At 54.7% G+C, this 17265-nt stretch overlaps 2 protein-coding genes across 2 annotated transcripts; both read right to left on the bottom strand.

The window, feature by feature from the left end:
• Positions 1-6990: 6990 nt before the first annotated feature.
• Positions 6991-9297, bottom strand: LMJF_18_1340 (conserved hypothetical protein; the record flags this gene model as incomplete). Its single annotated transcript, XM_001682491.1, has 1 exon — positions 6991-9297. The coding sequence occupies one exon, from the start codon at positions 9295-9297 to the stop codon at positions 6991-6993; it is 2307 nt and encodes a 768-aa protein (XP_001682543.1).
• Positions 9298-14667: 5370 nt separating this feature from the next.
• Positions 14668-16446, bottom strand: LMJF_18_1330 (putative cholinephosphate cytidylyltransferase A; the record flags this gene model as incomplete). Its single annotated transcript, XM_001682490.1, has 1 exon — positions 14668-16446. One exon carries the CDS (start codon positions 16444-16446, stop codon positions 14668-14670), a length of 1779 nt encoding a protein of 592 aa, XP_001682542.1.
• Between the last annotated feature and the right edge of the window lie 819 nt (positions 16447-17265).

The following is a 17265-nucleotide window of genomic DNA, read 5'->3' as shown; positions in this document are numbered from 1 at the left end:
CTGTTGCGTGCGTCCGTCGCAGACGTGGACGCGCGTGAGTGATCGGGTGTGTGCGAATAAGCAGTGACAATGATGATGGTGCTGCGTAAGGCTCTCGAGGGTTCGTAAAAGTACACTTTCTGTCTCTTTTCGCTGAGCTCACTGATCTTATTTTTGTTTTTCTTTCCTCTGATCCTCTTGCGAACTCCACAAGCCTACCCGAAACATAAAATAGGAAAGGAAAGGCACTCAACGCGCAGGAAGAGGGGAGGAGAGAAATACACCTACCAAAAAAACGAAAAGAAGAGAGTAGGAGGAGGAGGCGAAAGGGTGGCGGGGCTAAAATATGGACCCGCGGAGATGCTCGTGCACAACGAAAAAGCAGCGGCTGCAGTTTGTCGCCTACCCAGGAAGCACCCAGGTGGAAGCACATGCAAGGATGGTTCGATGGGCGCAGGTGAGAGAGAAGCGAGCAAAAGAGACACACACACACACGCACGAGCACGCACGGGCCGGAGAATCAGGGGAGAGAGAAAGAGACGGAGATGGAGAGCAGCGCAAAAATGTTGAAGAAAGCGAGGGCGCGCCCGTTGTGAAAACAGCGAGGGAGACAGGCAGAGCTCAGAGAGAGAGAGAGTTCCCTTTCCCTGCTGCTTTTCTTCGTGTTCTCTCTGTTTCAAGACGGGAGGTCGGGATTGAACCGACAAAAACAACAAAAAAAAAAGAAGACGGGGGAGGGGGGTCACACACGCGCTCTGTGTGATGGGCAGAGAGAGGGAGAGGGAGATGGAAAAGGGGGAAAACAACCAATAAAAACAAAAATAAAAACAAAAGAGAGAGACGAAGAGGTGGAGGCGAAAGTGCTCAGATAAGAAACAAACAAAATAAGACACGCAGAGATACACACACACACACACACACACACACACGCAGAGAGAGAGAGAGAGACAGCAAGTGGAGGGAGAAAGGGAGAAAAAAAAAACAAGGTAGAGAGAATCGAAAACGAAAAGACACACAGAGAGAGATACACGCACACACACACACACACAGCAAGGAAAACCGGAAAAGAAACGTAAAAGGAGAGAGAAGGAAGCGGCGAAGGTTTTAACCAAGAGAGACAGCGTTGGAGTGGCGTGGAAGCAGGCTTGATCACTGCTTCTGCGTTACTCCTTTTTTCGTTGTCTTTTCTGTGGTCGCAGCCGATCCGGTTATTTGTTTGTTTGCTGTTTTGTGGGTATGCGGATTACGCTCGCGTGGGCGGGATGTGCTCTCTCTCTCCTTGTTTGCTTCCTGTGCCTGGCTTGAGGGAAGGTGGAAAGGCGAGACTGAGGAGGTGGGATGCTGGCGTATGTGGGTCTAGAAGTGCGGATGAATGATGGAGAACCAGGGGACAGCGACAACAGCGACAGCGAGCGCCGTGCAGCGCACGCACTCGGGAAAAGAGCGGGGAGAAGGCAAGAAAAGTAGGGCTGCTGGAGGAGGCGATGGTCGTGGCAGGGCGATACCAGGACAAGCGACGGAGCTGGGAGATCGTAATGGCGAGATGACAACACTACGAGAAAGGCCTCACAGTGCTAGTGAACTCTGTTGTGGCCGGTTTTGTGCGTTCGGGCGTGAGACACAGAAGAGGAAAAAGAGGAAGAGGATCACTGCAGACAGATTCGCGCATGCCCACATACGCGGCGGGCACATCCCGGTGGCTCACAAAGTGGTGATACCTTTCTTCTTCACTCGTCAAGGACGACCATGCAGCGGTGGCGGTGCTCGAAACGTGACAACCGGATGAAGGAGCTACATAGAGGATATCAGAGAGCGGAAGCGACGGCAACGGAGAGCGGGCATTGATGAAACCGACGTGTCCAGCTATGACCCTATGCGACACAGCAGGCTGCACCGCGTCCGACCCCTGACCCCACACTTGCTCTCGACTGAGCAGTGAAACAGAAAGGTTACAAGGCAAGTTGCTCAGAGCCATCGCGCCGCCCTGTCTTTTGTGGTGTTTTTTCTGTTGTTGCTTGCTTGCTTGCTTCCTCGCACATGCACTCAATGTGTGTCCTCACGTAGGCCTTTCGTTTTCTTTTGCTGTTGTTGTCGTTGGTGCTGCACTTTTTCACGAGATGCTGTCGCTTCTGCGCACAGCGAGAGAGAGAGAGACGCTGTGAGACAGAGCGTCAACAGATGGCGAAGTGGGGGGGGGGGGGGGGGGGCGTATGCACGCGAGCGCACAAGCCAGAACACACACACACACACGCGCTCTCATGTCAAACGAGAACGCTCCCTAAGGGAGCGCAACTAAGAGAAGCACACAGCGATGGATGCGCGTGCGTTGGAGGAGGAGGGTTTCCACAGACGAGCGGGTGCAAGACTGGAGATAGATGGAGAGCGCAGCACTGCACAGCAGAAAACACAAAACGAAATCCAGAGAGCCCAACGGCCCTGAGAGAACGAAATCATAAAAAAGGAACAGCCCAGCGTTCTTTGCGTGCGCCAGCGTATGTGTGCGGCCATACCGACCGCGCCCCTACTGAGTCATGCCCGTGAAACGACATGCACAAGAGGAAAGGAACGAGAGAGGGGTGGAGAGGTTGCTGCAGCAACATACAGTCGCATGACACGGAAAAACGAGCGCAGAAACAGGAATACGACGGCTCAGAAGAAACGCAGAAATATACTCCGAGAGAGAATCACGCGACGCGCCAGCACACGCATAAAAGATAAGAGAGCAAGAGTAGCCGTCAAGTCGACGCGATCCATTCCTTGAAATACGGTCTTAGATGCCAGCCGCGCACGGAGACATGTGGGCCTTTGCGTGAATAGGTAAGCGACAGCGGAGAGGCAAGAGGGAGGGGGGCTGTTTCCGATGTGAGATGGAAAGGAGAGGAAAGGTGTGCGCTGCTTGCTTGTTCTTTTTACGTCCGATACAGATAGCGGCACATTACTGTCGTTGTTTGCGGTGTTCCACAGGGCACCCTCAGCCTGCTTGATAACTCCCTTTTTTCCACAACAATACACACACACAACCCCGCACGAAAACGGGAGAGAAGGAGGAGGGGACGGACCGGCGCAGGCACAGAGAGAGAGAGAGAGAGAGAGAGACATGAAGCAGCGGCAGAAAGGTAAGACAGCAAACGCGAATCTCAGCACCTCGCCATGCCGCGCAGCTTTTTTTCTATGTTTTGCCTGTATCTGAGCGGTCAATTTTTTCGGTTTCGCTCAACGTGCCCATGTCGCTGCCGTACAGCACGAGGTCCAACGCCACTCGACCCCCAACACCCCACCCCGGGACCGTCGCAGGCGCCATCGCGTCGTGTCAAGCAGTCCTGGGGACACGCGCCTTACAGCGCCGCGTCAACTCAGCCACCTGAGCACAGCCCCAGCCTCGAGCTCGAACTCTACCCAGACTCTGCTCCGCAGGTCGCCTCACAGCGGCTCTCCCCCATCATGCCGGTTCACCACACCTGGTGTGCATCCCCCTCGGGGTGGCACTCAGGCCCCCCCCCTACGCCAGTAAGGCAGTGCAGCGCTCTGACGACCCTTACGTCGTTGGTGCTTGACCTTGTCACCGCCAGAAGTGGTTCGGCACCGGCAGGGGGGGTAGAGGGCTGCTGCTGCTGCTGCTGCTTGGCTTCGCCTCACATGGTGAGGTTACCGGACCCTTCGATACCACGCACTGAGGGGTGGGGGTCGGAGATGTGTGCATGCGTGTGTGTGGGAGAGGGAGCATACACCTGGGCACGTCGTGGGCGACGCTGCAAAAGTAAAAGTTGAAGAAGCGGAAAGAGGGAGTGGTGCGCGGCAAGGCTGCGGGTGCGCAGTGGGAGGCATGACACGAGAGCGCTGACAGGGCCGAGGAGGAAAGGCAATAAACAGATAGCATCACAAGCCGCGGAGGCGTTCTTGGGGGAGGGGGGGAGGAGGTGGCAGTGATTCGTTGAAGGGGTGAGTCGCCCAACGCACGCATACACACGCACACACACACACGCAGAAGCGTCTGTCTCTAGTACGCTCGAGTACATGTATATTGCATGCATGTGGGTGTGTTCATGTCAGCAAGTCGCTGTCTCGTTGATATCGTGTGTGGCACCACTTCTTCTCGTGTTGTCGTTCGTTTTTTTGGGGGGTGTCTTTCCATGTTAGCCTGTGCCGTTTGAGAGAAGAGGTCAGAGAGGGTCGCCAAAAATAAATAAAAAAATAGACCATAAAGCGATTTAGAGAGATAGAGAGAGTGGGTGGAACAGGAGGGATACGGGGGGGGGACAGAGATGTGCGACGGGAAGGTAGCTGGGGAAGTGCGCGAATACACACAGGCAAATCTGCGCGATTTGATCGGTGCTGAAGCACGTTGCCTGTTTGGGTATGGCAGGGAGCGAGGAGGGCGAGGGGGGCGCACCTCAGTCATTCTGCCTCTAAACACACACTCCCACAAACCCATAGATCCATACGCGCTTGGTTGCGCTGCACAGAGAAGGGAAGGCAAACAAAAAAAAAAGTGTGGCAAGGGCAAGCAATCGAGGAAAAGCAGCTCAACAACGTACAAGATCGAACAGAGAACAAGAAAAGCTACACACAGAGCAGTGATACACAACACCGCCGAATGCAGGAGCACGCGCACGCAAGCGGGCACTACCATCATCCACATTTTTTCTTTACTCCATCCCTAATGTGTGTGTGTGTGTGTGTGTCGAATTGGCTACTTCTTCTTCCGTCCTTCTTCCCGTTACAGACGACGGTGCCTTTAATGAGGGTGGGGGGATGGCACAGTGAAAACAGCGACGCATTGAAAACGAAGCCAACAGTGAACGAAAAAATGAAAGACGACAAGACAAAAAAAAGCAAGAGGGAGGCTGATAACACGAAGGATGAGAATCACTAAACGAAGAAAAAGCTTGGCGCGTAGCATATACATTGAGATTCAGGTTCTGTTTCGCTGCCATATGCGTCAAACTCCACTCTACCCCCCCCCCCGGCCCCTCGGGCTGTCACAGGTTCATTGCGTTGTTCGAAGCAGCTGTAGACACGCGCCTTACAGCGCCGCGTCAACTCAGCCACCTGAGCACAGCCTCAGCCTCGAGCTCGAACTCTACCCAGACTCTGCTCCGCAGGTCGCCTCACAGCGGCTCTCCCCCATCATGCCGGTTCACCACACCTGGTGTGCATCCCCCTCGGGGTGGCACTCAGGCCCCCCCCCCTACGCCAGTAAGGCAGTGCGAGGGCCGGGGGTGGGATACGCGTTCGATCGACGCCGACACGTCGCCATCACATAGACGGCACAAGCGTGCTCACCGTCGCAGGTCGCTCCGGCACGGCGCCATCCTGGACATCACCGCCGACATCAACAGCGATGAAGCGCTTTAACTCCCTGACGTCGCAGGTGTTCAACCCTGTCACCACCAGAGGTGGTTCGGCATTGGCAGGGAATAGGGGGAGGCTGGTTGGCTGTCGTGCACACAGAGCGGGCAGTGCACCTTAAGATACCACGTACCGCGGTCTCCTCCCCACCTCCTTCATCACATGTACATGAAAGATAAAGGGGGAAAAAAGACGACTTGCAGGACAAAATCAACAACCGTGAAAAGTCTAAACGCACGGGCACATGTACACACGCGAACAAAACAATTAGAACAAAAAACACCCCCCCCTTCCTTTCCTTCACACATACAGTTGAGAAACACCCAAAAACTTAGATTTTAGGAGATGAGCTACTTTGTGTGTGTGTGTGTGTGCGTGTGTGTGGTGTGTGTGTTTGGTTTGGTTTTACTTGTTTTTATCTGTTAGCGTTTTTTTAGGGTTGTTGTTCAGCTGTGCTCTTTCTGCCCTTCGTTTTTTGTTTGTCTTTTTTGGGGGGAGGGAGGGGGGCTGCTTTCCCGCGTGTGTCTGTGTGTGTGTGTGTGTGTGTGTGTGTGTGTGTGTATCGGTGGGTGCGTGTGCGTGCGGGCGCCTCCTCAGCTGCCGACTGATGACCCGCTGTACCGAGGCGACGGTGAGAGAACCAGCAGCAGCAGTACTAGAGAAGACAAAGACGGAGAGGCGCGCTGAGACCAACACATTGATGCAGAAGGGAGACGAGGAGGCCAGCATTGTTTGTCGTCTTTCCTTTCGCTTCACTGATCATCCCAGCCTGCACCGCAACCATCAATGAGTGCAAGCATGCACACCTAGCCAGAGACACAAGATGGAAAAAAGGAGAAGGACACATACGTAAGCTAAAGTGAAGCCGAACAGAAAGCACACCAAGATGCAGAGGCAGCGGCAGAGAGGGAGCACACACACACACATACCGGCACCGACGAATATGCACGTCTCCACCTCCATACGCATCTCCGCGTCGTTTCAACAGGCACCTCTAAATGATAACAAACACGAAAGCAAAGAAAAAAACGCAACGCAAAAATACGACACACACAGACACACACACGCACAGAAATAGAGAGAGAGAGAGAGAGACAGCGAAAAATTAAAGGCGAAAATGAAAAGAGCAGCAACCACACACGAGACAACGACGACTACCGATAAGCCGAGGAAAGGGGGGGGGGAAGGGGCGGGCAAAAACAAACAAAACGAAAAGCAACAGAGGACGAACAAAAACGTCACCGACACACTTCCCATCAGAGAGGTATAGCGAAGAACAACGAACCACAAGGCGTGACGCCGTGAACACGGCGGAAAAAAAAAATGAGCACCACCCGTGCATGTGCACACAAAAGCGTCAGTGGAATATCCCTATCATGTATATACATATATGCTTATATTTATATATGTATATATATATATATACATATATATATATATATATATACACGTATACACACATATACACAGGCTTTTGATGACAGTGAGAGGAGAACAGGGACGACGGCCACAACAACAGAGGAGGTCGACATAGAAAGGAAAAATAAAATCACTGAGAGAAACAAAGAGAACCATGCTCCCAAGACACACAGCAGAACATCACCTCTCTTGTATTCGCTTTTCGCCGCTACAGCCGCAGCTGCGGCCCAAGTATCCATACAATCACCAGTTAACGGGGCCGTTGCCCAGACTGCTGAAAGACTGACCCAGAGGGGAGACAGGGACTCCGGGGCTGCCGAGAGGAGCGCCGCTGCCACCCAATGACCCACCAGACCCGTTCGCCGTCGGCACGATCAAGAAGACGCCGTTGGAACCGCCCATCTGCTGCGGGGTTGAGGGCATCAAGGTGGCTGGAACGTAGCTGCAACCCACCTGCTGGCCGGCACTGTTCATGAGCATCACGTACGGTGCACCCCCTGCTACGCCACCCGGCGACTGCGGTACCCCCATCGCGGTCGACGATGATGTGGGGTTCAGCAGGGGGTACGCCATACACCCGTGCGGCGGCAGGGCAAATATACTCGGCGCGAAGGCGTAGGCGATTCCGCCGCCCGCGTTGGCGACGTTGTTGGCGCTGTTCTGCTGCACCGGTGGCAGCAGTTGCGGCTGCTTCGCCAAAGGCGCCGTCCGTGCTGCGGCGCCGCCGTGGTGAGCACTGGACTGGTGGTGCCCCTCGTTTGATGCAGCCTGCGCTCCGCTTGCAGCGCGCGAGGCCGCCGAGTTGGATGGCTTGGACGCAATCGGCGCCACCGCCCTCGGCGCAGGCGCATGCTTGAAGTCGCCTTGCACGTTCGGGTCCACGTGCACGGCGTGGATGAAATTGCAGCGCTTGCCGCGGTTGCACATGCGGTTGAAGTAGTAGTGCGCGCAGTGCGAGAGCGGCGCGGTGTGCTCCCGCCAGTTGGTGCTGCCGCGCGTGACAAGAATGCGTTCGCTGGGAATCACCTCCGACGGCGACCGCTCGTTCGGCGCTAGGACGGTGACCTCATCACCGGCCGGCAGTCGCGGATACGTGCACAGGGCGAGGCTGCGCCATGCATAGTTGACGTGGATGCTGCACCGGGACGCTTTACGGATATCGGCGTGCACGAACTTGCACATCTCGCCCTTCGAGCAGCTTTGGGGGTTCTCGAGATTGAACTTGCGGCACAGCACGAGCCGCGACACGCCCAGAGCCGGGTTGGGACGGTGCAGCACCTGCGACGCTGGAATAGATAGCAATGTCTCGAAGTCTGAGTCGTAGACGCTAACAAACTCGCCCTGACTAGCGGGACTGCTGCAGCCTTTCTGCAGACTTTCAGGAGCCATCTGGCCAGTGGAGAGGGAGCAGTTGCTGGCGCTCACATTCTGACGCCGTGACGCGGCGCCGGCGCGCTGCTGTCGCTGCTTCGAATGGCTCGGGGAGTTCTTCGGCGGTGATGCCGCGTGGTCTGCACGCGGGTTCGACTTGGCCGACGGCGCCGAGCCACATGACTTGGAAGGGCCGCCGCGGCTTGGCGTCTTGGGCGAGCGCGTCCTACCGTCGTCGACTTTGGCATTGTTCTCGGGGGGAGAGATGAAGGTGCACTGGTGAGTCTCACCGAGCGCGTCCTCGTCAAGCGCCTGCGCGGCTGACGCCGTTTCTGCATTCGGACTAGAGATGTTCACCTCCGCTTCAAAGAGAAGAGAGCAGGTGCCGCTGGGGGAGACGCAGCTGGTGTTCCCGCCGCACTGCGGCGACGAAGTCGTTTGCGCGAGTGGGCTGGGAGCCGAGGACGTCGACGACGACGACGAAGACGAGTAGATCGCCTGCAACGGCGCACCAACGCCGTCCACCAAGTTAGGGATGCATGTGGACCCCATGGGTTCCGGGGCATTCACAATGTCGCTTGCAACGGCAGCCTCGCCGCCACAGGCCACCCCATCAGCAGCGGATGGCGAAGTCGGCTGCGCCACAATGCATACCGAAGACGGCAAACCGAGCTTCACAAGCGGCGTGATGCTCACCGTCTGTGGGCTGTTGCCGAAGGACGACGAGTTGCTGTGTAAGCCAGCACCAGCGCCGATGACACCGTTCCCAGACGCAAACGCCGGCGATCCAGTCAAACCGCACGATGACGCCGAGGCCCCTACACTTCCTGACAACGAGATCCTCGACGGAGCCCTAGCGGAGTAACCGCTGTTGATTCCCTTCTGGAGGGGTGTATCCGGGGCGGAGTACACGGGCATGGTGCTGCTGGCCACGACGCCCGCGGCAGAGTCCCCAAAGTGCGACTTGTAGGAGGACGGTGCTTTCGCGAAGAAGTTGATCGCGTCACTTCCAGGGGTGGTCGGCGCTTGGTCAACTGAGATAGAGGGAGAGGAAACCATGTCCTTGTGGCCTGTCTGTCCAGCAGCGCTCACTGCGAGCCCTGGCGCTGGCATGCCCGCCGCAGAGTCACTGGACGAGTAGTGTGAATTCAACGTCATAGACCTGTCCGTGTTAAGCATTGCTCGCCCAGCGATAAGAAAATCAAAGGAGAAAGAGAGACGGTGAGCCCGTGAAGACAGAGAAAATGGAACAACCGAAACGACGAGAGAAGAGCAATGAAGGCGGAGAGAAGGAGGAGGGGGGAGGGGGGGCGCATAAAGTTGTGCGCGTGAGCCGGGAAGCACAGATGAAGCAAAAAGGGGGAAAAATACAGAAAAATGCACAACGAAACACGCAGCACACAGTACAGCAAAAACAACACAGAAACGAAAAGGGGAGGGGGAAAGAAACGAATGAAGCACGGGAGAGGTGCTCGTATTTGTTCACCTTTCTTCAGGTAGGAGAGGATATGAATGCCAAAAAAAAAAAACGAAGAAACAAAATAATCGCTTCGCCGCTCCCTCAGGCGGTTGCAAGTCGGCTTTGTATCCTTCACAATGCCGCGGTTGTCGCTACCTCTTTCTCTTGCGGTTCTTTGTGTTGTTGTTGTTGCTATCGTCGTTTTTTTTTTCGATCCTTATCGTAAAAAGGAAAAGACAGAAAAAATACTCAACCAAAGTGAGAGAGGTACTGTGTGTGTGTGTGTGTGTGTGTGTGTGTGTGTGGTGTGTGTGTATATATTTATGTATATGGCGAGTTATATATATATATATATATATATATATGCGTCCGTGTTCGTATTCTGGCCACTTTCTGTCACTGTCTCCCTCCCTCGATCTCTCGCCGTCTTCTCGTGTTATATTTCTCTCGAACGTACAAGAGGGAAACGGGGGAGGGGGGCGTACAAGCGAAGAAAAGAAGCAAAACAAGAAGAGCGCGATGCAGTCGGCGTGGAAGAAGGAAGATGCATAGAGAGACGGAGATGATGAGGAGAAAGAGGGAGAAAAAGAAACATAAAGAACTATCTAAAAAAAAAGCTAGAGAGAGCAGAGAGAGAGAGAGAGACAACGAAGGCACAGGCACACAAATACGCATACACTTCGTGGCAAGCGGAACGTGATGGGAAGAAGACGGACAAGGTGTAGTCGTGTGTGTGTGTGTGTGTGTGTGTGTGTGTCTGTCTCTGTGGGTGTGTGGGACGGGGGGAGAGGGGGGGGGCTCTTGCTGTCGCCGCTTCCTTTTTTGTTGTTGTTTCGTTGTTCTTTCCGCCGTATGTTCTGTCTTCTTTTTGTTTTTTTTTGGTGGTTGCTCAACCAAGAGGAGGGGGGAGGGATAAGCCAGCAACGAAATGGACTGTGATGATGATGATGATAGGGTCAAAGAACAGAAAGAACATCAAAAAAGTTGCACAGACTCACGAGTAAACAGAAACCAAAAAAACAAAAGAAACAAGACAACAGAAGAAACGAAAGTAGTCTATTTGTGACGCTCATAGAGAGAGAGAGAGAAATAGAGCGCGCGCCCGGGGCAGGGAGGAAAGGGTGTAAGGTGAAGAGAGAAGGAAGGAAGGGAGGGAGGGAAGAGTGGCCCTGGAGGAGATGACGAAAGCGTGAAAACAGAAAAAAAAGGAAAGAGGAGAGGGTTAAGAGCAACGCAGCGCGTGCAGCGGAGCTGTAACCCGTCTCCCTCTTTAGTGTATGTGCGTGCGTACACTTGGTTCGTTATTTCTCTTTCTTCCTTCGAAGACAGAGCACTAGACCAAAAGCAGCCAGCAGTAGCACGCTCAGCACGGAAAGATGCAAGTCGAAGCTTCTTTTCCTCTCTCCACAAGTAGCAGCAGCAGCAGAAGTTTGTAGCGAACTGGCGCGCGTGTGCGTGATGGCCCTCAAAACAGGTAGAGAGAGGAGGTAAGTTCTGGGAAAGACGACGGCAAGAAAATAATCAAAACCGACAGGACAAATAGAAGAGCTCAGAGGTAGAAAGGAAGGGGGAAAGGAAGCAAAAAATGGGTGTGCCGGTATATGCGTGCGTGAGGGGGGTGTGATGTCTGGTTGTGTGCTCAACGGATGTGCGCACGCCCGGTTCAGTCCCCTGACACCGCGTATTCTTGCCCTCTACGCCGATTTCGCCTGCCTCGTTTTCTTTTTGCTAGTGACAATAAAAGGACGTGCTGGTCGGGTACACGCAGAAACACGCACAAGCGGGCAGACAAACGTGTACGCCACGCCAGCAAAGGAAAAAAGCACACGCACAGGAGAAACGGCAAGCTGTGCCACGAGAAGCCACAACTCCAGGCAAGCAGAGAGTCTGGCACAGAAAGCGAGATGGTGGACAAGAGGAGGCTACGAGAGAGCGTGTGAGAGAGCGTGAGAGAGAGAAAGAGAGAAAAGAAAGAGGCGTATGTCAACGGAAAGAGGAGAACAAAACGGGAAAAAAGTGCGAGAAGGCGGAGAAGTAAATATGTGTATATATATTTATGTATATATATATATACTTATATATATATATATATGTATGTATACAGATGGTTAAATGCGAGATAAAAGGTTATGTTTCTTTGATTCCTCTCCTTTGGTGGGCCACCTCCCCTTTTTGGTTCGTTCTTTTGGGTGGTGCTTCTGTCTGGTGTGTGTCTGTGTGTATGTGTGTGATGTATGTTTTCTGCTGTTGTTGGTTTATCGCGTTAGATATGCTTCGTGGCGCTTCCTTCAGCTTTTGGTTGGTGGGTTTGGTTTCCTCGCGTGTGGGGGTGTTGTCCTCCCCCTCAGCGTGTGCGCTCAAGAGTTGTGTATGCACCCAGGTGCGTGCAGGGCGGGGCGTTCACGTGGCAGGTGTGTGCTGACCGTGCAACAAAGGATAAAACACAGAGAGAAGAAGGGTTTGTCAATTTGTAGCCAAGTCGGTGCACCTATGCGCATGCATCTGCTGCCCCTTCTTGGCAGAAGGGGAGGTGCGTCAATGGCCATTGCAGTCCACTCGTTCACCCAGGCATAGACGCGCGCGCAAGCTGAGCCTCCGCATCTTTCTTGTGCCCTTGCTCCTGCAACTTTCGGCTGGAAGCCCTCCAACATGAGATCGGCGCGCACGACAGAGATGGACAGAAAAGGAATGAGAGCGCTAGAAGCGCAGGCGCCTCAGCACAGCCCCACGGCAGAGCAGCGGGCGCCCAACACGCACCAAAAGGACACAGGAAGGCACAGCACGCCTTCCAGTCGCTTCGTCTCGTTTGTCTGTGTTCATAAATCGTGCCCATGTCGCTGCCGTACAGCACGAGGTCCAACGCCACTCGACCCCCAACACCCCACCCCGGGACCGTCGCAGGCGCCATCGCGTCGTGTCAAGCAGTCCTGGGGACACGCGCCTTACAGCGCCGCGTCAACTCAGCCACCTGAGCACAGCCTCAGCCTCGAGCTCGAACTCTACCCAGACTCTGCTCCGCAGGTCGCCTCACAGCGGCTCTCCCCCATCATGCCGGTTCACCACACCTGGTGTGCATCCCCCTCGGGGTGGCACTCAGGCCCCCCCCCCTACGCCAGTAAGGCAGTGCGAGGGCCGGGGGTGGGATACGCGTTCGATCGACGCCGACACGTCGCCATCACATAGACGGCACAAGCGTGCTCACCGTCGCAGGTCGCTCCGGCACGGCGCCATCCTGGACATCACCGCCGACATCAACAGCGATGAAGCGCTTTAACTCCCTGACGTCGCAGGTGTTCAACCCTGTCACCACCAGAGGTGGTTCGGCATTGGCAGGGAATAGGGGGAGGCTGGTTGGCTGTCGTGCACACAGAGCGGGCAGTGCATGTCACGCACTGAGGGGTGTCCCCCCGTCAAGAAGGGCTCGCTGCGGCGGACCCCAACAAAAGCCAAGAGTGACGGTTGTAAGCGCTGCGGCCCTCACAACGAATGCACAATGACCTAAACACAGTTGCTCAAGACGCGCGCCTTATTTTTAAGGCGCCCCCGTCGTTACCGCTCAAACCTGCACGTTACATTTCCTTAGTTTTCTTGGCGCGCATGTGTGCGTGTGTCCTTCCGCTGCTATCGCATATATATGTGCTTGATACATATACGTATGTATGGTGCTTCAGATGCGCAGCTCAGACGACTCCGATGAGGCGGACACTCTCCTCTGCGCGCGTATGGCCCTGCAGATGTGTGTTGTGATGACGACTATGACTTCACAAGGGGCACCGCTTCAAGGCAGCCACTACTCGCCCGCATCGTCCCGGTTTCTGTGCACGCGGTTGCGGTACACCTCCTCTTGTTCTCTCACCCTCGCCTTGCGTGCGTGCGTGTGTGTGCGCGCATCAACGGAAAATGTGCATCCGCGTCATACGACAACAATGATCGAAAAACACACACACACACACACACACACACACACACGTATATATATATATATATATCATATATATATATATCCAAGACCACCGTGCGACCGATAAAGCACCCACGCAGAGAAAAAGCAAAACTGATAAATAAGATATGTATGAGCATAGATAAAGAAACGCCATCAACTATGCGATAAGGCGGAAATACAATAGCCATGGAACAAAAAAGGCTACACACGCCCGCGCACGCAGAGACGCACACATATCTGCTCCCCGAGTGGGTGCGTATTTTCAAGAGGTGCACCGTCAAAAAAGACACTCGCACAGAGAGAGTGGCAGAGGAGGGGGGAGCGCGGAGAGCACAGAGCTGGGGAATCACACGTGAAAGGACATAAGAGACGAAGGGAGAAAAAAAACAATATATGCGGGCAGAGAAAGTGCACGACGGCTTGAACGCGAACACAAAATGTGTATACCTATACATATATATATATATAGAAGTATACACGTATGTGTGTGTGTGTGTGTGCATACACATGGGCAGCGAAAATGACGAAGACGACCGTGACAGCGCCACCAGCACACCTTTGCTACGCAAAACAGCGCTGTATTTAGCTCTTGACGGTGGCAGACGCATACAGAAGGCAATCATGTAACACGAAGGATGGGTAAAGGTGATCCAGGCGAGAGGCGTGGTGCGGCGCGCCCCGACGTCTTTGTTGTTTTTTCGTCCTGTTTCTTCGTCTGGCCTTCCTTGGGAGAGCCACGACCACTGGAAAAAGAACAAAACAAAAGGGGTACGCAGGTCTACACATTACAGAAGCCGACATACACACACACACACATAGATATATATATATATATTGGTGTTTGCGCAGAGGTCATCGCCGCCGAGCCCCTTGCTCTTCAGCGACGGCGATGCGCTGCTGTGCCCGCATATATATTTCTCGCGTTTATCATGGTTGCTTTCAGACACCATTTTGAATGGCCAAGAGCAGAGCAAAGCAGTAGCGGGAGAAGAGGGGGTGCGCGCACGTGCATTTGTGAAAGTGCCTCGGCGTAGTGTGCGTACACACTATCACCGGAGAATTCGACACCGGCATAGACTGCAGAAGGGCGTCCGCCAAAGACACAGGGCCCAGCAGCTTGCACACAAGAAGACGCCGGCATCTCCCCTCATGCCCCGTCCTTCACCGTTGGCTTGTCGCTCTTCCTGTCCTTCGCCTCTATTGAGCTGTCACTGGCGGCACGGATGCGCGAGATGAGAACGCTGGTGGAGATACCGGGAGTTCTCGGCACTGTGCACAGGATGCCCATGCGGCGCGGTACCGCGTAGTACGTGTCTGTCGGCGTGTTGTACTCCTCACCACACACAACTACGTGTATATTGTAGTACCGGATCATTTCCGCTGTGATTCCCGTCACTGGTGAGTTCGGAATCACTTCTGAGACGTACTTGCACAGGCGCACCTCATTGATGCGCTCTTCGGTGGTCATGATCGGCGGACGTTTGTATGAGGCGCACTCCTCGTCGCTGCAGACGCCAACGATGAGACGGTTGCCAAACTTGAGAGCGTTGGCCATCAGTTTCTTGTGTCCGGCGTGGCAGAGGTCGAAGACGCCGTCGATGAACACGTTACGCACAGGCGTGAAAAGCGGCACGTTCAGCGAGTACGACAAGTCCACCAGCATGGCAATCAAGTACATGATAGACCCGGCCACAGAGAGCACGTCGTTCAACAGCGAGCCGAGGCAAAGGAAGAAAACTGCGGCGTGGATGCGGCGCTGGGCGAGGTGGCTGACGTACACCTCGATGGACAGCAGCCCTACCATCATGGCATCGCCAATGACGCTCAGCAAGCTGTACTGGCTTAGCGGCAAGAGGTAGAAGAGCGGCAGCACACGCGCGGCGAGGCAGAGCAAAATAATCCCCTTGTACAGCTTCTTCATCTTGAGCAGCGCAATGCTCACGAAGGTGGCGACGACGAGGGTGTTGTAGCCCACCTGCGCCTTGGCCAAGATGACGCCGAGGATGTCGCGGCACGCGGTAGGGTAGAACCAGCGGGCGATGAGAAGCAACACCATGAGGAACGACAACTCCGATTCACGGAAGCAGTATGTCGCAATGTACGCCAAATTCTTCACGCGGTCCTTCTTCAAGTTCGACGCACTAATGCGGCCAAGCACCGTGTTCAGCTCAATCAGTTGCAGGGCGAGCAGGAAGTACCACTTCGTGCACACGTCCTCGATTTGAAACACCTCCAGCAGCGTTAGCGCCATAAAGACGCGCGCCATGGAGGAGCAGATGCGGGAGAAGATGTCGCCCAGGCTGGTGGCGCTGCGACAGCGCCGCGCGTGCACGCCGTCCAAGGAGCCGCACGTGATAGAGATGACCAGGAGCAGAATCGCCAGGACCGTGGCCGTCTGCACCGTGCGGTCAGTATGGAAAAAGTCCACGTAGTCGGTCTCTGGAGGCCTTAAGATTTGACCGCTCGCAGCACTTGTGGCAGCGGCGGCAGCGGCGGCAGCGGCGGCACCCATGGCCTTGGCCGTCTTGGCCGCAGCGCCTGGCCCGGCTTTGTAGGCAGAGGCCATCTCTCCCACGACAGTCTTCTCAGCTGCGAGGGGTACCTGGCCGGCGCCACGGAGCCCAAACGCCTGCAACGACGACTTCACATCAACCAGTACCGCATGCGGGTCGTGCTGCTGATTGCCAAAATGGTAGTACGTGTTAATGAGCTGGTATGCCTGCATACTGCTAAGAAGCCCTGCCAATGTGATGGCGTTCGGCGCTACAAGATCGCTGAGCAGATGCTTGCTGATACAAATCCAGATGGGGTAGAAGATGCGAGTGACGAAGCCCACGGGGCGGGTGTTGACGTCACTGTTGGCATGGTAAATGAGTTGTCGCTCCTCTGTAGTAAAGAGAAAGCTGTGCTCAAGCAGATGCGGCATGGCAGACTCGTGTGTGTATGCGTGTGTTGATGGTTAAGAAGTGAGAGAAAAAAAGGAGAGTCGTTGTCTTGTCTCGAGGCCACAAGGCACGAGAGGAGAGAGAGAGAGAATATGGTGTGTCTAGCTTTTGTGTGTGTGTGTGTGTAGAGTTTGATGATCGCTGTTGCTGTATTCAAGCAAGCGGCATTCGCCGTGCCGCTTACTGCTGCAATGATCGTGGCCGCAGCTCGCTTGAGCACTAACTGCACAGACGGGGGGAGAGGAGAGAGGGGAGGGAGCACACGCAAGCCGACAGCATTCGAAAAGAGGCGTAGAAGAGGAGAGAAAAAAGTAGCACGCTGAGGAAGGACCAGCAACACACTTGTGAGGGGGGCCCTACGCATACCAGCAAAGCCAGAGAGTGCACGAAACAGTCAGCAGAGGCAACAAGGAGAGCAGCACGAGGCTACGAAGCTAGGCTTCGGCATCCCCACGAACGCCACACGTAAACAGGTAAAAGAGAGAGAAGGGGGCAAATATATCTTTTACGTAGATGATGAGGTGTAGGAAAAGAGGGAAGCTAGACGAAGACTAAAGCAGCAAAGCAGGGCTCTGTGCGCCTGCACGTGTGAGAGCTGTCTAGAGATTCGCGCAGGGAAGTGCAGACCACTATCAAGAAAGAGGAAGACACAAAATAAACCAGGTGATGATACGGAAGAGAGACTGCGAGGTGAGATCGACTCTACAGAGTCAAAACGCTCTGCGCGTCGGCGCGCGTGTGTGTGTATGCGCGCGCGCACATGTGTATACGTGTCTGAGTGCCACGTAGAGTCCCTCCTG

This window comes from Leishmania major, chromosome 18 (genome assembly GCF_000002725.2).
Source record: "Leishmania major strain Friedlin complete genome, chromosome 18".
Lineage (NCBI taxonomy): Eukaryota > Euglenozoa > Kinetoplastea > Trypanosomatida > Trypanosomatidae > Leishmania > Leishmania major.
This window is presented reverse-complemented; position numbering and strand designations above follow the sequence as displayed.